Below are 18,134 nucleotides of genomic sequence, written 5' to 3'. Positions count from 1 at the left end.
GAGGGACACTTTAGAAAGTATTTACCAGTAATGAAGGTTAATCTTGTAAGGTTCCTGGAAGCAACTCAGTAATGAAAATTATGCCTCCACCTTCAGGGTCAAAAGAAAGTTATAACAGGTGGATTAAAATGATCTTGTCAGTAAAAGACAGGAAAATCCAGACTACATCTAAAACAGTTTTACTTTAAAAGTCATGAAAGGCTAGCTTTCATTATCAATGAGCTGCAGAGAATTACCTTGCTAAAAATAACTTCTTTTAGATTTTTTAAAAATCTAAAAAAAAATTTGTTAATAATCTAAAAATAACTATTAAAATTCATTTTCTCGAGAAACTGTAAATAATTAAATAAATTTTATAGAAGGAAACAACTGTATTTGATACTATAAATGGTGACAATTTTTTTATATCCTACCAGATGATGCAGATATAACCCAATTATTTTACTAGTCAACTATAATTACATTTCTCTCTTATTTCTTTTCCTCCCACCCCCAACTTTTTAAAATTTTAATCTCTGCTTAAAAATCCCCTTTTTAAAGTAAAGAACAACATGGCAGTTCTGCCAGCTTTTAGAGAGACTCTAGGATCAGTGACATGTTTTCATTTTGTTTTACTTTGTTAGAGATGATCTTTGACTTTGCAAACCTTTCTTTCACTTAACATCTTTGGACTGATACAAATATAGGAATTCAGATTAATTTTATTTCAACATAGCACTCATTCCCATCTCATTCCTATGCAACTCACATTTAAATTCTAAACCTTCTTCTTAGATCAAGTCCTAGATCAAGTCCAAAATTCAGGGTAAGGGATAGATGTGATTTCTAAAATTTCCGCAGCATTCTTCTGTTTCTTTTCGTCATTTATTTTCACCTATCCTTCCTTCTGTTTTCATTTCAGGTTTCTTTTAACTGACAATTGCATGATCTAACATGCAGAAATTCAGAAAACTCAACCATTCTAAATGAAGTAGTCACAGTCATGTAATGCATCTGACTTTACAACTTTCTCCATTTTCTAATGGAGGTTGTTTCCATTCTTAGCCTCATTAAAAGCAAGCTAGCACCTGCTTTATATAAATACTAGCATAGCACCAGAAAAATTCCTTTACAAGGTGAAATTGTAACTCACATGGCAAGTCTCTGACTACTACTCTTCACTGTATGGCAGCTTTTAGACAGAAAAATAATGGATGGGCCCTGTGTGCCAAAATCTACTAGTTAATGTTATTTCATCTTTTTTTTTTTATTACAAACAAACAGAACTTAATCTCAAAGTTACTGGAGAGAACATCTGACCAAATCTTATTTGGGGCTGTATGCGGCCTCACCGTACCTTAGAAAGGTGTTCAAATTTACTTGAATGAATAGTTGAGCCCCCTGAACTGAGCTGACTGGCATGATGCAAATGAAAAGACATCCAAAACCATTAGAAGACTAAGGACTACATTTTTCTATGAGGGCAAAACAAAAAAGAAAGAAAGAAAGAAAGAAAGAAAGAAAGAAAGAAAGAAAGAAAGAAAGAAAGAAAGAAAGAAAGAAAGAAAGAAAGAAAGAAAGAAAGAAAGAAAGAAAGAAAGAAAGAAAGAAAGAAGAGAGAGAAAGAAAGAAAGAAAGAAAGAAAGAGAGAAAGAGAGAAAGAAAGAAAGAAAGAAAGAAAGAAAGAAAGAAAGAAAGAAAGAAAGAAAGAAAGAAAGAAAGAAAGAAAGAAAGAAAGAAAGAAAGAAAGAAAGAAAGAAAGAAAGAAAGAAAGAAAGAAAGAAAGAAAGAAAGAAAGAAAGAAAGAAAGAAAGAAAGAAAGAAAGAAAGAAAGAAAGAAAGAAAGAAAGAAAGAAAGAAAGAAAGAAGGGGGAGAGAAAAAATGTTTATAGGATGCTTAGTTTCCTAGAGTAGATTGATTAGTGTAAAACTCAGTTGGTCCAAGTATGCACAGTATGAAACATGCTGTTGATCTCTGAGATTTACCCCTGACCCATTTCAGGGTAAGAAAAAAACTTGTAATTTCTAATTTTCTGATTGTGTCTGAAACAAGATGACAATGACTTCACACAAACTTAGTAATATTATTATACTGTGGGGGGTTGTTTTGCTTTGTTTTGTTTGTTTAGGTTTTTTGTGGGGGTATTGAAACTAAAATAAGTAGAATGAATATCAGAAATAATAGCTTTAGTCCACTATAACTTATGTCACCTTAACACATTTTTTTTTGAGCAAAACAGTTATGAGAGTAGGTAAGATTGTACTTGATTAATACTACAATGGGTCTTTGGATCTGTTGGACAAGATATAATAAGTGTGTTCCTGCTAGCAGCATGGTAATTGTTATTCTGACATCAATGACAAATACAAAAGACAAAATGCAAAGTCAATGAAATTTCTGCCTTTTAACTGCAGACTTGCTTAATTTCTTTCCTCATAGGATAAGGTACTTCAGCTAGAGGAAATACATGGCAAATAGAGTGCGGCTTTTTCATTGTTTCCAATAAAGTTTCCGGTTTTGTGCTAAAGAGAGTAAAATGTCATGACTATCTTCACAGGATAGTATTCTTCTTTTAATACAAAAAAGTAGCAGGAGAACAAATCAAGCACTTGCGTATTATTTTTTTGTAGTCACCTAAGTACCATATTATTTAAAAGCCACAAAATACCAATTGCCTGGGTTAAAAAATGACTATTAAGATTTTAATGAGGTTTTATTTTCCATATGAACTACACAAACCATCTTTACCATAAAAAAAAAAAAAAGAAGTCACACACTTATCTGTTTGACTTCTTAAAGTTTAAGAAATGGCTTATCTAATTACAAACATTTAATTTTTGGGTTGGAAAATAAATCCCCACCCAACCTGACAATATGAAAGACAGCTGAAAATGCTTTATGTGTGAAACACTCTGTGAAAACACTGTTTTCACTTTAGCTGAAAACAAATGAAAATAGTCTAGTCTCCCAAATCCCTTAAAATACTCAGAGATTAATCCTAGGACTAACCCACTCTCCACTATGCACAGCAGTACTAGTGGTACTTGATAATGCTGTAAAGCTCTGTGCAGTTTTGGCTTTGGTGTTAAAAACACTGATTGTAGGATTGCTACTGTAGTACAGGAGTCAGAACTCGGTAAGCTGAACTTCTGACAACTGCAACATTTATCTGGCCACAAAAGTACTTTCCAATGTAATATTGTTCATATAATTGCAATTCTAGGTTTGGAAACTCCAGACAAGTGTATCTGAACTTGTAGGAAACCTTTTCTTTCAAGATGTGTGCAGCTTATTTTAGATGAGTGAGGGAAAATATGAGAAAGACAATGGAAGCAGGAGAGAAGAAAACAGGCCAGAAGTTGCTAAGTGCAGTAGTACAGTGGTGGCTGTATGCCCTTTCCTCCTCCCTCGAAAAATTCCAATGTTTTAAATGGCAGCTATGAAAATGAATTAATTCCACACAGATTAGTCAAGTACAGCATGAGTAGAATGCAATTCTAAGCTATTTTTTGATCTATACAGTTAATTATGATTCTAGGTTATCAGAACTGAATAAGCACAGTACTTCCTCTTGGAAACACCTATTCTTTGATAATTGCATTCAGTAAAGCACTACATCATGTGTCAAAGAGCTGAGCTGAAATTCATTAATAAAAATTATATGGAAACCCTTTAATTAAAGCAGCAGGAAATACTCTTTGCATTCAAGGAACAACTTCTGAAAGTACTGTGCTAACATTTTTAAAGTAAAGGACTTCTGAGATGCAACCTGATTTTAGTCATTTTGAAATCCAGGTGGTAGAGTGCAGTGAATTGACCTGTCTCCTGAATGCTGCCCTCAAAATCCTCAAAAACAGCTAAGATCAAGAATTGAAGTAGATACATCATCGTCTCCAGAAAATAATTTACAAGACTATGCTTGATGGATGTGAAACATATGTCTGACTTGTCTCACTCTGCCATAAAATGTAAGTACTCCAGATGATTGCACACAAAGTGCACTAAAAAAAAAAAAAAAAGAAAAATAAAGAAAAATAAAAATAAGAACAATAAGAACATTATTCACTTGGCACAATAGCAATATAAACACTTCCTAATAATGTATAGCTGTGTTAAGTTTTTCTTTTTGGAATGTTAAGCATTTAGGTATGGGAGCATCCCAAACCATCATGTTCCGCTTTCAACTTTCTGGATTTGTAAACCAGGGACATTTCTATTATATACACAGTGGTAATCTCAGATCGGTGTCATAATATTCTGATTTTGAATTCAATCACTTCACAGAGAACAATCATGTCACAGGGAGGAAAATCTGATTATTCTCTTCTAAACTCTTCCAAAATGTACTCCTTAAAAAGAAAATTCAGGATGGCCATGAGTCAGAATCTAAGTGCTTGACTCAGTTTCTATTGCTGATCAGGAGGACACCCTGGAAAATACCTAGACAGTGCTTCCCTATTTTCCAATCACCAAAACCTCAGACGCTAGTTCTAACACAAAACCTGAAGAGTGCCTGAACTATACAAATTTTGTGAGGTTTAGTGATTCTTCTAAGAAAGGTGAATCTGGTTATACAGTGACTGAATATCATTTTCTGGGAAAAAAGAGTAACAAAGATATACTATGTCCCTAGATAATCTCATATACAATAAACTTATAACCAGCTACCAGATGAGTGGTGCTAGGGCTTTTCTAGGCAGTCTGGAGGCAATGTTAGGCAGTGACACGGGACTCCACGGTACCTGCATGCCTGTTTTTCTTTCCATACATGTGAATAAAAACTTCTCTGTCAATCTATGCTGTTGAACTTTTTGAGCATTCATATTTGCCATATGTCAGCATACTCAAGCACAAAACCACACAGATATGAACTAAATAAATAGAGATCAAATGTATCTTAGGAGGAAAGTACTAACTTTTCACCCAGGTTCTCATCAAAATAACATCAAATTCACAGAATATAAGCCCCTGAATGTCTGGCAGAAATGAGGGATGAGGGCTATGCTTGCTTAGGTACCAATATTCTAGATCATGAGAAGAAAACTTCAACAGCAATTTCTACCACGCATATAGTAATCTTTCTTTCTCCCACCCCCAAACCCTCCCTATTTTTCTTTTATTAAATCATTTTAAGTATCCTCCTTATTTGCTTTCTAATGGTGTATAGAGCTCTCTCCTACTCTCTCACGTTAATTTAATAATGACTATCAAGAAAAAAACACTTCCAAGAACATTAAGTAGAAAAGGATAAATAAAATTGAAGGTCTTTCGGTGAATTTTTATGCCTATCGTGCCTTTCATGCCTGATCTGGGAATTCTAATCCTTCCTATCTTTATTAAGATACTTAAACATGGGAAGAGAGGTTTAGCTCACAAATCACATATGCAGACTTTCTTTACAATATAGGATATACTCTCAACATGTGAGATCTGGATGTTTGACACCGGTAAATTTGAATTTCCATTCAGCCCCATGACTTCTTGGCTGATGCTTCTTTGCAATACAAACTCTGCTGTGCAACCGTACTGTAAACTTTTTGCCCTTCTGTTAAGCCCTACAGGAAATACATTATTTCCTGGAGGCTAGAATATACTTTTGAGTTGTACACAAGCTTTTGAAAGTGGCACTTGAAGCTGTCACCGGAATAACAGACTCTTACTTTTACATCCTACAAATTGCTCTAAAAAATGCATGTGCATACATAAGGACAAACATAGATTGTGCACACATGCATATGTAGACAAATAGGTACCACTACTGTATGTATCAATCCAGTTCTTATTATTTAAAGATACTGGTAAGGATGGAAAGAATTGAAAAAAACGAGCCCAGAACAGATATTTCTTACCATGTGCCACCCAGCCATGTTTACACTGATCGCAGGTTCTCAGGTTAATCTTCCCTGGCTGAAAACATTCACATGTGCAATTTACCAGTGTACAGCGGATGGCCTGGAAAAAGAAACAGAAGACACATGTTAATGTATTTCATCCTGCATGTACAAATTTGTTGTGATAGTTAGAATGATATGAGCTACATAGAAAGCCCCCGCCTTCTAACATTCAAAGCCTAGCTCCTATTTTAAGTAGAAATTAATTTTCTTTTAAAAACTTATGTCAGTATGTCCCATGGAGATCAATAAATTCCTGAAGTATTTTAAAAATTTGCTCTATTTTCTTTAGGAAAGAAAACCGGTAGCATGAGGATGCTGTAGGAGTTCCATAAATATCCTGGTTTTGCACTGACTTCATAAAGAAAGAAAGTAACTAGGGATATCTTACCATAGGAGCATACCAGTTTCAAATCCAGATAAAAATTAGGAAACAAAAACATACGAAAAGGAAAACTACAAATATATTTCCCCTTCCTTCATGGAGTATAAAGGTTATTTTTGAATTTCCTTTTTGGGTTCACCTAACACATAACTGCAAAAAGAAGTCATGGATTTTATGTGTTCCCAAAACAATAAACTGATCAAGGTACAAGAATAGGACTGGTTTGAAAAACATCCTGTAACCTGCCTTTACATCTCTCACTTTCTCCAATATCTAGGAATAGCCTTTTACCTCTTAAAACTCCTCATCTGTTAAACATGAATTTCTCTGTTTTAAAGTACGAATAGCGAAACTCCAGTCCCATGCAGAGATCTCAAATTAGCTTAATAATACACTTTCCTTAATAACAGACTTTCTCATCTTCCTTTTTAGAATTATTTCAAAAATTACACAGTTTTACTTTGACAAGGGCTAACTACAGCCACAGAAAAGTGACTATAAATTGAATGAGACTCTTTCTAATGTAACAGACATATGTTTTTAAATAGTGTAGAAGATGACCTGTGCACTTCAAACTGCTACTAATAAATTTATGGCATGCATTTAGATGTAATTTGCATGGAGATTTCTGAGACAGAGAGGCTTATTCTGATCATTCACAGATTAACAATCTACTGTAACTACCGCAGCTGCCAGGAAAAGATATCTCTATAGATTTAGATGCAATCAATGATTACTTGGGGGCTAAGGTGGGGGAAGGGTGCTTGGTACGCATTGCCACAGAGAAACCAAAGAATTTGAAGACTCTTGCCTTTTATGAAGAATTAATACACATATTTTCCATACAAAAAATATTATCTTAACTGAAGTGACTTTAAATAAATTACATCCAGCATTAGCTTGGCCTGGCTAAGCTCCTTAGCTGCTGAAAAAGCCTCAGAATTATTCTAAATGTTTGATCCCTTCACTTATTTATCTGCATCAGAAGAAAAGTAAAGACATTTATAGTTCATGGATACATTTAATATCTGTATTTCTCTGACAAATTTCTGTTAAAAGAGTCCTTTATTCCTCTTATCCTGTCTGCTCCTTTACAACCTTTTACTTTCAAAAACCTAGTGAGGGAAAAAAATCCTGCTCTATTATGCCTGACACTTCAGGGCCTCAGTCCCAATGTCACCTGTCCAATTACTCATTAGCCAGGTTATAAAACATTGCTCTATGGATGCGTGATTAAAAGAATTAGTAATACGAAATATAAGGGTACCAAAGAAGTGCTGACCATGCAGGAATAATATATGTGTTTGTGGGTTATGAGAAAAAAAATCTCCTGGAAGGTCCTGTTTCATGTTCAATAGTGTATTGACCTGGTAATATATCAAGACTACACTGGTCAGTAATGGTGTTCTTTTGCTAATATGTTCATTAATTAATGAACTCAGTAATTAATTGTACTGCAAGAAGGAGGTCTTTCAAAATGATATTTTTATTTTACCATAGAAGATTTTCTCACATTCACCACTTTTTTGAGATCTCTGCACCAACATCACATACATTGGTTGTATTTGATGATATTTTGATTTCTTCATGTGTCATTTGCAGTACATGTAAAAGGTGTAATATAGTGCAGTACATGTACTAGATCAAACTCTGACATTTGGAAGAGTTGCTTTATTAAGGCTCATCAGCATTTCCATTACAACCCTATCCACTTTTGGCCTAGAGGTCAACAGGTTGCCTGTAAAAATTTGATTCAGCTTGGACCTGAAATACAGTGTTGAAGCTTAAGAGTAACTTTCTTTCCTCTTCTCTGAATTAAAGTGTTGAACTAATTAATTGGTATGATTTCTATCTTTTATTCATATTGCTGAAAATATCCACCCATATTTTTTAGAAACATGAAAATATTAGCTATTTCCTCCAATAAATAAATTTAAAAGTCTTCAAAAAGAGCTATGCATTTTTATAAATTCATATCAATTGGTATGAAAAAATCAAAACATAATTAGCATGGCCAAAATATTCAGCCTGGCCTTACTTGGCTGCTTTTTCTGCCAAGGGTGTATATTGATGCCAGGACGTAATTTGGTTTCAGTAGTTTCCCATTCCACTACAGAGAATCCCATGCATACTTCTGAATGATGAAGATTACCCCTCAAGCTGGAAGATGCTCATGTAGGACCAGAAATACTCATTCTAACTCATGTTCTGGCATGATCTTGGGCAAATTATTTTGTTAGCCTGATGCCCACATTCCCTAAACAACAACTAGACACAATGGCATTAAGTGTTGCCAGGGCAGATGCAACATAAATTTGGAGCCATTCTATAGTAGTAGAGGCTACCGAAACTCTCAAATAGAATTTTTTCTTTATTTCAGAGATTATTTTTTCACTTTGCTTAGTTAATTCAGAATTACTGTAACTACCTGAGATCTCTCCAATACCCAACGTGAAGCCAATGGAACTCAGTGACAGGAAGATTCAAGATGCCAAAATCAGTGTGTGATTGTACACACAGCATTGGAACACTAACATTCATTAACATGAAAGAAATTATTGTGCTTTAAGACCTTCACAATGCAACTAGCAAATTCACTGAGCCTTACAAACACATGTATCACCATTATGAACAGTATTTTCACCTGTTTTTCAATACTACTTAGCTTGGGACTACAAGTCGCTGGCAGCTTGTGCAACAGGCTCAGGAAGGCCGGAAGGGCAGCTGAAGGTGAATGTGGCATAGATAAATGTAAGAACTCAAAGTCTGCATGCAGACCTCCATTCCTCAGCAGCAGGATTTTAAGGTACAGTAGCTGGTGTTGCTGTAGGTAGCTGAGTGGGTTGGTGTAACTGTGGTTGGACATTTGGTATTGCTCACTTTTAAAGGGATGGGGTGGGAAGTGGGGATGATAGAAAGATCTTCGATGTAGCAGCTGAATATTGCAACCATAGTTCTAACCTGTTAAAGTGTAGGTATAAAAATCCAAGGGTGTACCATGTTAGAATTTTGCCAGAAAATGCTTCCAGAAGAGGTTAGCTAGGCATTCCACAAGTCATGCCCTGTAATTCTGCCTTCCCAAGATTTTGATTGAAAGGTTTACGCAATGGGACTTTACATACTACACTATTTTCTAGGAAAAGGAACAGAAATTTTCCCTGAGATTTTCCTCAGGAGCTTCCCCAAGAAAGCCAGAAAGAAAACAGAAAGAAAAGAAACCAGCGAATAGTGAAAGGAATACTAAAATCAGAAGACACAGTCTCCTGTGTATTAGTAGATAAGCAATCATGTATTTAGATGACAACTTGCAGGTTAACACCTTAAGTATGTAACAAAACATAGGTTTGTACATACACCTCCTTGAAACATACATGCTGCTATATTTTATCATGTCAATGACCTGCAGTTAGCAGGAGTACATATCTTTCACTGAGTTCCTAACATATTTCTTCTTGTACTTGTATCAAAATTACAATGGTCCTTGAGGACCTATGCAGGAAATGGGCTTGACTTCAGTGGAATAATTTAAAATAGTTTATACTGCTGACTAAATCCTAAAATTTTAAAATTGACATTGAGAAATATCCTGCAGCTCTCTTTGAGATGGTCTTCCTGTAAAGCATAATGTAAAAAGAAAGGAACTCTGCCTAATATTAAAGCATGATGTCAGTATACCTATGCATAAGTTTGTATGGCCATTAAAAGATCTGACTTCTCTGGGTTTCTCCCAGACCAAGGATATTAATTTAATATTGTTTGGGTGGTTTTATTATTTCTAAAAAGTAATTATTATTCACATGTTAATAGAAATAGCCTACAGCAGTAATGGAAAAATCAATCTTTCTGGCTATTCTGCAGAGCTTCCAAGAGATGAGAGTCAATAGGCTGCCATGAAAGGAATGACAGTGTGGGAGAAGAAGGAGAACAGAAAGAACAGATATGATTCCTTCTCTGGATTTCTTACAAGTGATCACAATAGATGGAGGCCGTTTTAAAGGATGCAACATTCTGGAGAGACAGGTATGTTTTGCAACAAAGCTTTGTAATGTAACTCATGGTGAGGCTTCAAGAGTTCTGTGAGGTTGAATAGCATCTTACTGAAGTCTCCACTACATATTTCTATGCAGTGGCAGGATTAAAGAGTCTTATTCTTAATGTCCTTGCCTCACCTTTCTCAAATGCCTTTAAAAAGGTATTTAAAAATGTCTTCTTTCTACATCTGTATCGCTGTGCACCTGAATACATAATGGAGTAAAGTATACTCATTCTCTGCATTGATGTTCCATCTACCTTTCTAATGCATCTCCTGTACATTTACACCACAGAGCTCAGCTAATCTAAATCCACTGTTATCAGTCACAGAAGCATCAGGCTTGAAGATTATTTAGTCCTGTGAAATTTTTTTAGTGAGACTGCAAACAAGCAAACTGGTGCATAAGTCTAGTTCTTGGCAGCTGCATTAAAATGTGTAAGACTAAGTGAGTATGCACTCTACACAAATGTGTTAGTTAGCAAATATGCCATGGGTTTTAAACACACACACATATACATATATGTATATTTGAAATTTAGATTTTGTACAATAAAGATTTTGTATAAAGACAATTCACAACTTCTATGTATTTTTGTAATACAGGCAAGAGCTTTCCACATTTAATTGACAGAGCAAATAATCTCATTTATGTTCTTAAAACTAATAACAGTTCAGGTGTTGTATACCAATGAATGAAATATTTGCATGAAATTATGGGAAGTGTTAAAAGCAAAAAGCACTTTTTGCAGCTTATGTCTCAACTTTAAGAGAAACCCAAACACGTTAAACAAACATTTTCTATCCATTGTCGAACAGTTTTACTCTCTATTGCAAATAAAAAATTACATAATTTTGAACTAATATTTTATTGAAAGTAAATAACACTGTCATTAGAAAAACAATTTTAAGGTTTTAAATAAAGTAGATGATCTTGAGACATGACGGTGCACCAAAATAATCAAAGTTAATGAGTAAGACAGAGATCCACACTTGTTTTGATGTATGTTGACTCAAGACAGAATAAGGTAGGAAGTAGAAGACAACAGAAAAGTTCTTCAAATGTTCCAACACTTTATTAACAGAAAGTCTCCTATGCCATTAATTTTTCATTCTGCTTCTTTGTTATAAAGCTAAGAAGATAATGTCTGTATGACAGGATTGTACCACACTTCTGTTTTAGGTTCAGAGTTTTTCTTTTTTTTTCAGAGCCCATATATGTTCTTTTAAAAGCTTCTATAAGATCTGTCACTCCTTTACTACTTTATGAATCCAAATAAATATTTTTTCCTGCCAATTAAGTACTTATTTAAAAGATCACAGCAAAAATTCTGCTGTAGAGATAGCAAAAAGATCCAAATGAAATTACACTACTTTTAATAGCTGGCAAATCAAGGGCAGAATACAGTCTATTTCCAAATGAACATCAAAAGGAGGATCATTTGTATACTGACATTTAGGAAATGCACAATGTCACCTTCCTGTAATGAGACTGGTATTACAGGCAACTGTTTTGGTTTAAACCCAGCAGAAATCTAAGCCCCACACAGACATTTGCTCACTTCACTCACAGTGGGATAGGGGAGAGAAATCAGAATAGTAGGAGTAAAAACATTGTTGGGTTGAGATAAAGACAGTTTGGTAAGTAAAGCAAAAAACCCACAAGCAAAATTAAACAAGGGATTCATTATCCCCCTTCTCACCTACATTTTAACTTCTAAAAAAGAGGGAAAATTGGGATGGAAGTGCTTGCTGCACTTTCTCCAGAATGTAGCAGAAACATGCAGAAGTATTTCTGTCTCTGCAGGATGACAGAATGATGCAGGATGACTATTCCTCCATCATGCAATTCTGGTATAAAAATAACAATGTTGAAACTCAGCTAAAATGTTTGTGTTGGTAATTCAGCAGCCAAAACTCTGGACTGGAAGAAGGGGAATGCCTTGATACCAACCCAGGTCTGTCACTCCAATAGATGCACTTAACCACTCAACCTATAACTGCCCAAACTGAAAAAAATGTGTAATGCTAATATATACCTTTCCAGAGATAAGGCTAATAAGCTGCTCACACAACATGGTGAGGAATGACGAAGCAGGTAAGACAGAAGCACTCAGCATTATTATTTCTTCTGTTGGCACAAAAATGTTACAGATTTTTTTATAATAAAAGTTCACTTTGATTTATCATTAGGAAATGAATGATTTTATACATAGGACTCACCTAGAGACAATAAGTGATACATGACCATTACTGACTTCAATACTACTAGCCTAACAATGCCTTGCCCAAAACAAAAAACAGTAAGGGGGGATTAACTTTGCATTTGAATGATCTGAAACATTAATGTAATGCTATTATATTTTTAATCTCTCTCCCATTTAGAGATACTCAAATACCTTCTGAGGTATTCACTGCATTGCAGTATTTTATTAGCAATTTCACATCACATTATATTAGTATTGTTTCTTACTTGTACTTATTTTCAGTAAATACAATTTGAAAGGTAATAATATTGTTATATTTCTCTGTAGCATTCAAGAAAACAGTTACTAATATAATATGAAGGGAAGCATGCTAACAACAGAGAAAGCTGTTAATAGGATAAAACAGCTTTTCCTGGAGTAAAGAAAACCTAGTCTCTAAGCATGGTAAAAACTGTTTTCAAGTCTTCTTGAGAAAGAGCAGTTAAGTGAATGGGGAATAAGAATAGAAGAAAAAAAATTGTTTGTAGTCTTGCATTAATTTAGGAACTGCTCTTCATTTCTATCCCAGACACCAGTAAAAGTAGAAACCTGTGTTAAGGAATGCTACCTGGACTTTTCTAGAGAAATATAACTCAGAATATATGTTTTATTTTCCAGGACACTCAGCTCACAGGGCTGCCTACAGATACTATACAAAGACTACAGGTACACTATCACCCTATGTTTCTGTAGCATGCAAACCTAGCCTGAGCATCTCAGGCAGCAAAGTTATTTGCACTGAAAAAATTAAGACTGACAAGAGCTTCTTTGCTTAAAATTTGAAGAAAAACACAGTTGATTTAAGAATGAGATTCCCTGTGCCCAAGAGCCCGTTAGCAAATACAGATATTTGTACTTATAGATGAAAACCAGATTTCTGCTATGAAACCAACACTGTCAGTCACTAGAGTTCAGCCACATATGTTGCCAAGGCAGCAGTCAGTGTCAGATAGGTATCCATGCATGGATGTTTCACATACCCTTCTCTAACCATGACTCTTCTAGAGAACAACGCTACAAGCTACACCCAGGCACTCATCTCAAGTAACCACAACTCACTGTCCCCTTTAGAGACCACAGGAGGAAAGTTGCTTCCAGTGGCTTTACTGGCCTGTCCTGGACCTGTGATTTACTCTGCCCTGGTGAGACCCCACCTGGAGTACTGCATTTGTCTCTGGAGTCCTCAGCAAAGGAAGGACTTGAACCTGTTGGAGCTGGTCCAAATAAGGGCCACAATGATCAGAGGCTGGAATGCCTCTCCTATGAGGAATGATTGAGAGAATTGAGATAGTTCAGACAGGGGAAGAGAAAGCTCCAAAGAGTACATATAACAGCTTTCCACTACCTAAAAGGGGCTTGGAAGAAGGCTGGAGAGGGACTTCTAACAGGGGCATGTAGCGACAGGACAAGGGGAAACAGCTTTAAACTGAAAGAGAGTAGGTTTAGATCACACATATACTATAAAGTATATATATTCTTTTATCTAGATTACTGTAAAGTAATATTATAAATATATATAATATATATATTCTTATGGTACGGTATCAGCCTTGCCATTCAAAACAAACTTCTACTGCCTTATAGAAGATGTTTTAGAATAAAGTATGTCAACCAATAATTCAAAACTTGTGATGTAAAAATTAAAAATAAATATGCTCAAAAAATTGGGTTTTTTTTTACCTCTAGTATCTTCAAAAGTACATAGAACCTGTGGATCTAGCATGAACATGGAAGGAAATTGTCAACAATTTTTAACATTATGTGGACTATTGGGTCATTAATCCACAAAAGAGGATTTTTTTCAGTAATTACTAAGTGGTTGAAAAAGAGTTACTTCAATCTATTAAATGAAATAACAAATCTATTAAGCTTAATATCTATTATTCATCTATTGTTTCTCCACAAATCAATCAGATGATGAGAATGTTAAAATCTTAAAGGTGATCAGATAACTCATAATCTCTAGACTAGTTTTGATCAATCTCAGCTAGTCTATCCAGTAAAAATTACAAGTGAATACATCACTTCTAACAAGTAAATAGGGAACCTGATAAAAAAATGTAAATGTACACACAAAATTATGTTAGCAAAATCGGTTAGATTTTTTGTTTTCCACCTTTTTTTCTATTAATTTAAAGAATAAGCAAGATCTGATTTAAACAAAGTAAAATGCAGCATGGCCCATGGAGTAGCTATTTCTTTCTGTCCGTTTATTCAGGAATTCTCCTTAAATAATATCACAAATACATTGTTTACTGTCTAATCTGCTCTTCAGGAAGGGTTTCCTTTCAGGATTTTTTTCTTTCTCAGATGTTATTGCTTTCTGGATTCTAAATGATGGGTTTTCAATTTGACAAAAAGAATTATATGGATTTACACTGCACTGTGCTGCATTTTAGCCACTGAAGATAAATATGGGTTCTACAGAAGTTAAATAAAAGAATTATGATGAAAGATTTTATTATTTTGAAAATAATTCTAAAAACAAAATAATATTTTCTCTCTCTTCAAGGTCAAAACTCCATACTATGTATCCTGTTCTTAAGTTATACCCTAAAGCAATAACTTCTTATTCACATTAATAAAATAGTCAATCCTGCACTGTTCCTTCAGTGACCAACCATGTCAGCCACTAACCTGATACTATAAGCAAATAATAAGAGGAAAAAAACACACAATTTTTTTGTCTTGCCCCCACAAAGCCAGACTAATAAGTGAAAAATTTTTTTCCTCATTAGATGAAGTAATTAATTACTTAAATATGCATTTCTTTTATTAATGTAACTTTTAAATTTTTCTTCTTTGGTATTTCCTGAAAACAAAGCAATGGATATTTTTTCACGAATATTCGCTAAAGTATATTCTATCCCTTCACCTTATTTAGGAGAGAGAAGAATTCCAGTAAGTGTGAAATATGTGTCTCTTTGGTCAGAATGGAACATTAAAAAATATATATATATACATATATACATACATGTAATAAAACCAGAGAGACAGAGAGAAAAGAGGAAGAAGGGGGGCAGGCAGTGGAGGGAGAAATGTTATTGGTTTTCTCAGAAGGATTTTCTTTTATACATAGCTTTATCCTATAATTTTGTCCCTGTTGGGCACACTGCCTAAATTTAAACACAAACAGTCAAGCAATGAAGAAACATTACCACATTTACTGTGAACAAAAACTCCCAGTTGTACAGTGAAATTTTAATACATTTCAACTTATCTCTTTTACTAATGGGGAGAGTACAAACCCTGCAGGAATTCGCCCTGCAAACTGGTAATTACAGTAGACTCACTTTTTTATAATGCATATGTATAGTCAGACACAAGAAACATAGCTGCCCTTTTGATGTAGGTTACAATAGGAATGTTTAAAAAAGATTATGAAAATCTGCAATTCTAAAGGAATGCACTATTTCATGGGAAGTTGTCCTTTAGCAATACTAGAGAATAGAAACAGATATAATACAATATAACATACATATATTTATTTGCTTTTGTAATCTGAAGCAGAACCTTTATCAGACTGTCCTTTTTTCAAGTAAGGTAGGGTCTTTTGTTTTGTTTTTGTTGTTGATGTTGTTGTTGTTTTCCTAATATACCTACTGGTACAAAGCTGGTTTCCATCCTAGAGTATCATGTATGAATTCAGAAGATCTTTGCTCTCCCAGGCCTCCCCTCTACACAACCTTAAAATTTAAAGAATTTTGATCATCAAGTTCATGTCTCATTAAATCATTGTAACATACATTTAAAAGCACTATTTTAATTGCACAGATTTACAACATACAATGTCCAACTCATATAAGACAGGACATGCTTTGTCAGGCAAAACATGTTTGTAGTGTACACAAAGAGAGATTTAATTTATTCTGTGGACATGTGAAATCAAAGATCTACTGCCAAGTCATACATACAACAACATTTATCTTTAATATAATAATGATATGATACAGCTATATGTTAAAATATTTGAACAAGCAAACAAACAAACAAGAACAAAGTACAAGACAAGTAAGGGTTTGCAAAAAAGCCCATATTTCCAAGTCTGTTATGGTTTGCACCACTATTTCTTAATGTCTATCAAGAAACCACACCACCTGATTCTGCAAATACGCACACCATCACTCTTTATATATACTCATATTCACATTCTATACAGGTAGGAAAAAATATCACACAATTCGTTAAATAAATAACTGTGAGCACTAAGAACAACACACAAAAAATCAGGTAAGAATTCCCATTTCTGGAGTTCCTGTAAAAAACACATCGTCAAAACTGCCAGAAGAACAAGCCACACAACCTGGCATTTCTTTGAGCAGCATTTTCACCAGGTTGCACCACCTAGCTTGGTGGACACACAATTTGACTGTGAAAAGGATCATAGGCCAAATGAAAACCATAACACTGATGGTGAAGGTCTCTCCTATAAGACCTTTAAAGATACCTTCCACGGAGGTCTTACTTAAAACCCACGGAATCTCATGTGAGCCGGAAATTTTGATTTCCCTTATTGCTGGAGAGTAGCTTTCTCACAGAGGTAACCATTTTCTCTACAGAGGTGTTTTTTCAGCAGTGAAATTACTTCATTTAAAAGGAAGTTGTTAATGACTGTGGAATTACTAAATTTTTTTTTTCTTTTTTTAATCAAAGAAATCTTATCTTGACTAAATGTGAAGCGATTCCTTCTCATTCAGAATTAGGAGGTTTGGTAAGATCAGACTGAGCATCAGACTGAGAAAGGGTGCTACACTAGACTTACTAATGAAAGGCACAGAACTTGATGTGTGTATGCATGGTAAGCATTTCAGTAACCCTAAAATCCACAAACTGCTAGGACAGTGAGAAACACATGTGCCAGCAGACTTTTGAGTGTAAACATTCTTCACAGTAACAAAAGTAATTTTCACGGAATAGGAGTTATATTCCATACGACATGTGGCCCTGGCTGACGCAATCCTTAGGATGTGCTCAGCCAGCAAGTCTTTGTTGAAAGCATATGGGAGGTAACACAAACTCATCTTCAGAAATTACCTTCACCACTGTACATCATAATTATCACAGTGATTTCTGTCTGTCTCATGGTGGGCAGAGGAGATACACAGAGGCTCAGTCTTGAAATCCATAACCTATGCTAAAACATCACTTTATTTCTAGATTTCAGAAGCAATGTGAGGAGAAACAAAAGACAACATATCCCTTTTTGTGTAGAAGACAACAGACTCAGTCCTACTTCTAAATGGAAGAAACAGTATCTTTGCAATGAATAGGCAGCAATGCAGCTTTCCTCTTCCTGACCTGCAACCTTCATTTCATTTCTAAGGAGTCACAGAAAGGAAATGCCAATCAATTTGAAAAAGAGATTGCTTCCTTTAATGTCCTGTCATGTGCAAAAGTGAGCAATGTCTCTTTTTAACAACTTTCCATAAAAAGAAAAAATTAGAATACTAAAATTGGTTGTACTAAATGGGTGTAAAAAGACAATATGTGAGACAATTAGAGATAAAGGCTTTATATAATGAAAGCATTCCAGATCATTGGCAGTGACCCTCATTATTTATTTCTTGATGCTTCCCAATTTTTAGTATCCAGTTTGATCTGG

At 34.7% G+C, this 18,134-nt stretch overlaps 1 protein-coding gene across 1 annotated transcript in view; it reads right to left on the bottom strand.

Annotated features, from left to right (window-relative positions):
• The window catches only part of BNC2 (basonuclin 2), a 324,101-nt gene that overhangs the window by 110,520 nt on the left and 195,447 nt on the right, over positions 1–18,134 (bottom strand). Inside the window, 1 exon segment of the mRNA XM_031056862.1 lies at positions 5,830–5,932. Coding sequence (XP_030912722.1) covers positions 5,830–5,932 — 103 coding nt within the window.

Source organism: Geospiza fortis, unplaced genomic scaffold, assembly GCF_000277835.1.
Source record: "Geospiza fortis unplaced genomic scaffold, GeoFor_1.0 scaffold12, whole genome shotgun sequence".
Lineage (NCBI taxonomy): Eukaryota > Metazoa > Chordata > Aves > Passeriformes > Thraupidae > Geospiza > Geospiza fortis.
This window is presented reverse-complemented; position numbering and strand designations above follow the sequence as displayed.